The sequence below is a fragment of the Quercus suber genome, unplaced genomic scaffold (assembly GCF_002906115.3).
Source record: "Quercus suber isolate HL8 unplaced genomic scaffold, Cork oak 2.0 scaffold_164, whole genome shotgun sequence".
Taxonomy (NCBI): domain Eukaryota; kingdom Viridiplantae; phylum Streptophyta; class Magnoliopsida; order Fagales; family Fagaceae; genus Quercus; species Quercus suber.
Genome location: NW_027069625.1, coordinates 1,139,893 through 1,147,443, shown reverse-complemented (window position 1 = coordinate 1,147,443; position 7,551 = coordinate 1,139,893). Strand labels below are relative to the sequence as shown.

The 7,551-nt window shown below is 34.8% G+C and overlaps 1 protein-coding gene across 1 annotated transcript; it reads right to left on the bottom strand.

Moving 5' to 3' along the window:
* Positions 1 to 416: 416 nt before the first annotated feature.
* LOC112025071 (PR5-like receptor kinase) lies at positions 417 to 5,324 on the bottom strand. Its single transcript, XM_065777774.1, has 3 exons — positions 4,452 to 5,324; positions 2,328 to 2,366; positions 417 to 1,706 (listed from the first exon to the last, which is right to left on the bottom strand). Exons 1-3 carry the CDS (start codon positions 5,140 to 5,142, stop codon positions 541 to 543), a joined length of 1,896 nt encoding a protein of 631 aa, XP_065633846.1. The 5' UTR covers positions 5,143 to 5,324; the 3' UTR covers positions 417 to 540.
* Between the last annotated feature and the right edge of the window lie 2,227 nt (positions 5,325 to 7,551).

Here is a 7,551-nt window from a genome sequence, read left to right as displayed (position 1 = left end):
AAATTGAAGAATAGAAGATGTGATAAATGGTAAATTGTAAAATGACTTGTCAAAATGATTTTTTTTTTTTAAACAGCTGAGGGTGATGCTCTTATATGTCTGCTCATATTCATGATTTGGACCAATGTAAATTGGCCTTTTATTGATGTTTTAAAGGACTAATAAAATTAATTCAAATATTCTAAGCTTGCCTATGATAAAACCATGATTTGACAGAAAAACATGGACACTCTCTCATAATACCTTAGTCAAAGATATATAATTATGTTCTCAATTCAATAATGAACTCATGATATATGATATGTAAAAAGAAAAGTCACAGAGGGGATACCTCCAAGATTTGTCAAATGCCAATAATATAATTTGTGTTTTCATTTGAAGTAAACACAAGTTTTCGTATGGGAGGTATATATCAAGCTACATCTCTTAATTAATACTGGACTTGCAGCATTACGAATTTATAGAGAAAGCCATAAAACCTGGTTTTAGAGCGTATGATAAGCAACAAAGAAAGAATCATCATTGACAAGCTCAGAATAATTACATTTCACAAATTTCGTTACCGCCTAGACACAAGGTTTGCCTTGAAGGAAGAGATGTATTTGAGGACACGGAATCATATTGTAATGATGAAATCGATGATCTTGGAGGGGAAGACAAAAAAGGATTGGGAGGGATTTGCAAAGAGTTTAGGCTCCCTTCCAACATATCCACCACTCTACTCATAGGTGGCCGGTTGGTGGGGCTGGTCTGTATGCACCACAAACTTACTATTATCATCTTCATTGCACCATCTTGGTCTGCTTCATTCAGAATGCCCTTCAGTTCTAGTTCTTCTTTTAATTCAAGGCGCTTGTAAATCCAATGTGGAAAATATACTTCACTAGTACAATCACCACTAACATCAATATTCTTTACCCCAACCATTTCTAAAACCATCATTCCATAACTATAAACATCTGATTTATGAGAGACCCCTCCAAAATTTCTACAAAATACTTCTGGAGCTATATATCCTATAGTTCCTCTTGCACCCACCATTGATATGATACTTTTTTCTCTAGGGCATATTTTTGCAAGGCCAAAATCAGAAATCTTTGGATTGAAGTTTTCATCCAAAAGAATGTTGTGAGGCTTTATGTCAAAATGCAAGATTCGTGTGTTGCAACCTTTATGCAAGTACTCTAATCCTCGACCAATGCCAATTGCAATATTGTATAATGTTTCCCATCCCAATTGAATGTCAACATTTGAGGGATTTTCTTTATATATGAACTTTTCAAGAGATCCATTTGGCATAAACTCATAAATGAGAGCTCTTTTAGATTCTTCAAAGCAAAAACCCATAAGAGTGACAATGTTAACATGGGAGGTCCTACTAATGCTTGCAACTTCGTTAAGGAATTCCTCTCCATTGCCTTTTGATTCTTTCAAAACTTTCACAGCCACAAAACAACCATCTTGTAACTTTCCTTTATATACACCACCATAGCCACCTTGGCCTAATTTATCTTTAAAGGAGTTAGTAATTTTCTTTATTTCTGAATATTTGTATCTTCTAATACCAAGTGGTCCATGGCTCCTTAAAAAGGCCTTTACGTTCTGATAAGTCGGACTTTCTTTCTTCCAAATTTTATTAGATGGGAGCATTCCTAAGAAGTAACAGATTATGACCACTAGAACTCCAATTCCAGATAATGAGGTGACTGTAAACAAAGAACAGATATTACAAAGTTATGAGGTGCATAAAATAATGCCACTCTAATTATCAGTTAGAGAATCTCTTGAACCATTTTAAATTTGCATTCTTTTATGGTGACACCAGACTAAAAATGAATAAGAAAAATGTAAGTACGACCTGGCATGAACTGTAAAAGATTATCTATTGTAGGTCAACAAATACGCATAATTGAAGTTGAAAAGTAAGGTAGTCTTTTTTTTTTCCCCCCTGATAAGTGAAAAATGAGGACAAGTCTTAGAATTCTTATAATGAATTCTGTACATACAATACAAGCAGCATCCTTCAGAATGATAAAAAAAGGGGCAAATAGAGCCATGACAAAAATACTGCTACCAGTAATTTGAAAACTGAAAAGTTATCACTGCATGAGATATAAAATTAGTGCCGTAAAGCTTTGGTAATTAGTTATACACATACTCAGTCAAGCCTGTCAAGGAGAAAACCATGATAGCTTTTAACCTTAGATGTGTTGAAAAGAAAAACACGTCACATTTTAAAGAAGGAATAATTTAAATTCAGTAAACTGTCCAAGCACACAAGTGATTATGAATTGCTTCAAGAATATATGATTGAAGAGGCTTCTTACCTAATGTTATCACCATTGCCCTTTTGTTAAACCCTGTACCTATAGTAAGATTCAAACAAAAACTGTGTTAGTTAAAGTTAAACAGTGATCAAAATAATTAAAGTTAAAGCTTTGAAATCCTAACAGCCTTACAAAAGCATTATCAAAACCTGCTTCTATGTATCTTATATGGTTTTGATTGCAACGAAGTTAAATTATTTAAAATTTTTTGTTTTGATACCATCTTAAATTATCGATTGTCCTAAAAGCGTAAGCTATTGAGATATGGTAAATTTAATTATTTAACTACACAATTCTAACAAGCTGCTAGAGGAAAAAGAAAACAAAGAGACAGAAACAATAGCTATCTTAGGATTCCCAATCACCAGTCGAAACTAAAATTAGCTATCAAGAATCTTTTATCTATTTGGTTGGGGAGAGGAAAAGTGGAGGGTGAAAATAGTGAGTTTGTACAAATTTACTTATATGCCATCGTTAAAAAAGATGCCCAATTAAAACAAAAAAAAGTGGCAAAAAAGAAAAAAGAAAAAAAAAGAGAAGGACACAATCACCCAAATTTATTATTAAAAAAAAAAAATCATGCCCTGGTTAAAAAAAAAAAAATTCACTTCTAGATAAGCAAAAAAAAAAAAAGAAAAAGAAAAAAAAGAAAAAGAAAAGAAAAGAAGAACCATGCCCACGGCTAGGAAAGCATAAAAACATAAAAAGAAAAAAAAAAGTGGCGAACCGCATGTCCATGTGGAATAGGCAATAAAAAGAAAATAGTAGATTAGTCATTGACAGCAACTATTTCCCTCTCTTTTATTTCTCCCAAAACACATAGGCATCATCAATTTTCAACTTCTTATTTTCTCCGACCAAACCCTCATAAAATGATTTTTTTCTCTAGTTTACTTTTCTCTCGTCTACTGTTGGGGTTCAAGTGAATCATGATCTGTGCATCGAGAGATACCTTCATATGTGAAAAAAAAAAAAAAAAAAAAAAAAAAAAAAAAAAAAAAAAACTCAAAAGTTTAGAGGCATTACGCGTGTTTCTCATAATTAATCAAAAGATTACTGTATGGTCCACCAACTTTAGAAAAGTCTATAGTGATCTTATGTGGGAAAAAAAACTGTAAAAACCCGTTTAAATTAAAGAGGAAAGCATTTGGCCACTGCAAAAGCATTCTTGCCTAGTTTTCCACATTCAGAGGTTCCACGATGAAAAGGATGGACATTGGGAGGTATATCCCTTCTTATTCAGCCGAGTGAAGCATATGATCAAAACATTGAGAGTATATATAGTTGTATTGAATGGGGTCCAATTGGTGCGGTGATTTGAAAAGAGCAGTCAAAATTTTTTAAGGACTTGCATTTGTCGGAATGCAACTGATTCTGGGATTCTGGCTCCTAATTAGTATGATATCAATCTAAGAGAGATGCTTTCAACCTTGTACAGTATTCGCTCCTCTATAGTTGGATCTTCGGAGTTGTTGTAATTTCTCCCACAACAATTATGTAAGATGTATAAACTGTTTTCTAGATGTGAGCTATGGTAATTCTTAAGTATTCATGGGTCATCCTACATCTTTGGTACGATTGTCATTTTATAAGTATAAGGACTTGTGGGGTGTGAGAGATAAGGGCCGGAGTTTAAGTATCTAGGAAGAAGTTTTACATACATATACACTTATATTAAGTTAGAGTAGAGTTTCTATTTTGTATTAAAAAAAAAAAGTATTCACAAAGTACAGAGAATGTTACTTCCTCTTCTTAATGGATTTTAGCTTATTAATATGTGGATTTGAAATAATTAAAACTAAGGCCTTATTTCAAATGCAAATTCTAATTAGTCTTTTATACTTTTATTTTGAGAGAAATCCTTGAATCTCAAATCAAATATTAATAATGTAAAGTAATTTATCCAAACAATGTTTTTTGAATTCCGGTCAACTTAAAATCCTCAAATTCAAATCCAACCTAAAGTTGTCCCTCTAGAAATTAAAAGCGAATCATACCATGAAAATAGTAGCATAACATGCATAGGAATATCTACAATCCAGATACATAAAACTTATAGGCATTATCATGAACGTAAATATGAGCGTGCATCCATATATTTTTGGGTTATTCGAATTTACATACCTATCTCACAATTAAATCTTTCTCCTCCAGAATTCTGACATTGACCTCCTCTGTTATAACAACTGATACAATCACGAGACACATGCGCTTCGAGGTTGAAATCAGCGGTTAAGAGTGCGTACAGGTCAGCATCAGCAGGTGAAGTCTCATTTTTTGGGAGCTGAATAATTGAACATTCAGGTGGAAAACTGGGAGAAGTATGGTTTGAGTGACTATAGTAGATATTATAGTCATTGCAGCTCGTATTTTTAAAATTTCTAGGGGTAGTGAGATTGAGAGTGTTTTTGCATTTAAACAGAGTCTGATTGGGACTGGTGACTTCAAAAGAGATAATAGAGTTGTTGGGAAAAGTTAAAGTGCTTAACAATTTGCATCTACGGAGATTCAAGTGCTCCTGAAGCACTCGGTCCTTGACATGTATGGTGGCGTAACTGGTGTTAGACTGAGAGATGTTTATGAGATCATATGATCTTCCATCTCTCCCTAGTTGGATCGATGGAGTTGTTTCATCACAATCTACTGGGCATAAACCGCAGTATGAGTTTGTGCCACTGGCAAATGGGAAGCTGATGCTGCCAAATTTTTCACAATGAAAAGATGCACAATTTCGGTGATTCCACTTCCCTTCTACGGCCGAGTGAACCAAAAGGTGTGAAAGAACAAAGAAAACAAACAGATAGACCGAAGCCATCCCAAAACTCTCAACTCAGCCTTTATCCGACTTCTTCCACTACGCTTATAGTTGGCTTGCAAGAGATACTCAAAAAAAGTGAAAAGCTTAAGAAAACAGACAAGAAACCCAGTGGGAATACTCCTTTCTTTCACTGAATTATCCTTTAGAATTGGTCCGCAAAGTATCTCATGGGTGTTTCATCCAAGCTTCCCCGTGGACAGTAGAGAATCTAAGAAAGACTTGATACTTCTTTGAGTCTTCGCTCTTGAACTTTCCGAGAAGACTTTTTGTGCAAAGTTTGCAGCTTGCTTGAAACGTCAAGATAGTGGTAGAAAAAAAGAGACCTTTCCATTTTTGGGGACCAAGTGGATTTTTGTTTCTGCTTTATATTTCATGAATTGATATTCTGGTCTAAATGGCTAATTGTTGGGTATAAGCTTGTGAGTAAAGTCTCAAATAATAGTGACTAGAATAAGTGCTTAATATAACATAATTAAATTCAAACTCATAGGCATCAATGGTGTCTCTATATATTATATTTAGTGCTGGGTTGGGTTTGGGTTGAGTTTATGACTAGAATAAGTGCTTAATATAACATAGTTAAATCCAAATTTATAGGCATCAATGGTGTCTCTATAGGTTATATTTAGTGATGGGTTGGGTTGGGTTGGATTTAGGTATTAGGTCGAGTCAAGTCATTAGGTATTGATTGGGTCTCTTCTCTCTCTCTCTCAGCATATCCGGGTCTTTGTTTTCAAACTTGCCCTTTGAAATTTGTCATGCTTTTATTATTATTTTCTAAATTTCATATCTTTGAAGGATCTCCGGTCGTTATGGTCAGGGGCGTAGCCAGGAATTTGTACATGGGGGGGCCGACCACTTGTGCATGGAGGTGTTGACCTACATGGACCCACCACTTTTTCCTCACCACTCACAACTCGCCGCATGGTGAGTTGTAGCAAAAATTGTGTAAGTTTTTGTGGTTCTAGCATTTTTCAATAACTTAAGCCTAACCCTATTTTCTTGTCTATCTCCCTCCTACTACACACCTTGACTCAAATGACTGCTAGGTTTCTTTAACGGCTTCTAGGGTTGGATTGGAAGTCTTTGATACCAAGTTGGAGTTGAGTTGTAAAGTGTGGAAGAATAGAAATAGGTGACAAGTAAGAGAGACAGAGAGAGAGAGAGTAGTTTTGATATATAACCTAAGCAGTTTGAGTCTTTTTTTCTTCTTGGGTACTAATTCTGCATTTGGCTAATTATGACATTGTCGCATTTGGCTAATTATGACATTGTTAACATTCAACAAACATATTATGAATGTTATATGAAAAGAATTTTCAACATTCAACATTCAACATTGTCAACATTCAACATTCAACATTCTGAAAAGAATTTAAAAAAAAAAAAATTTAATTAGAAAATTTTACCTTGTTATATGAATGTTATTCATACTAAAAAAAAAAAAAAAACAAAATTTTCACTATAATTTAAACAGTCAGCCCATTTTTAATACAAATTTAATTAATAATAACCCCTCAAACAAAAACAAAAATAATTTAATTAATTTGTCTTTTATAATGTATTGGTTAATTTAATTATATAGTTTTAATTATTATTATTTAGTTTAACAATAAACTATATTGCTTTAATTTATTTGCCATTAATTATACTGTTTTAATTTGTTATATTGTTTAGCCCATGTGCCCATAGCCCATCTACCCCCTCCCCACCCCACTCAACAAACAAGCACAACATGCGCCCCAAATCCAATCACAATAGCCAGCTGCAATTAGAAAATTTCGCAATGCCAATCACAAATCACAACACACGTTACACTAAATAACAATCAATATTTCACCAAACACCAACACACTGAGTCACTAACCAACAAAAAAGGATAAGATAAAGCCACATTTAAAAAGACAAAAACAGGAAAAAAGAGTCACTGACCGGATAAGATAAAGCCACATTTAAAAAGAAAAAAAAAAAAGGAAAAAACAAAACCCAGCCAATGAGAGAGTCACAGTTCAAAAGAGAGAGAGGGACTTACCGAGATGTGAGATCAGGCTATTAAAGACAAAGAATAAAGAGCCTCCTTCAGTCCTTCATAAAATTCATTTCATTTTTTTCATTCAGTGAGAGTGAGATAAAGAGAGAGAGCCTGAGATGAGAGAGAGTCAGAGAGAAACCTTGAGGGAGGGCCAGACTGCCGGAGCGGAGGGAGCAACTGCCAACGAGCACCGTTGCATCGGAGGTTCGGAGCAGAGGCAGAACGATATCTGCGGTCTCCGATGAGGCGATCTGCGATTTGCGATGAGGGGCGACCGGGCGAGCACGATGACGACGACGAGCGAGCCGCGGCGACGACGACGGCGACGTGACCGTGGGTTACTGGGTTTGGTTTGCTGGGGTTCCGGGTTTGGT

What these genes read in the sequence shown, in the direction of transcription:
- LOC112025071 (XM_065777774.1), bottom strand. Translation starts at nt 5,142, where the DNA reads ATGGCTTCGGTCTATCTGTTTGTTTTCTTTGTTCTTTCACACCTTTTG. An exon ending in AAGATTTAATTGTGAGATAG is followed by an intron (nt 2,367 to 4,451) that starts GTATGTAAATTC and finishes ATCTTACTATAG; the next exon opens with GTACAGGGTTTAACAAAAGG. An exon ending in GGCAATGGTGATAACATTAG is followed by an intron (nt 1,707 to 2,327) that starts GTAAGAAGCCTC and finishes CTTTGTTTACAG; the next exon opens with TCACCTCATTATCTGGAATT.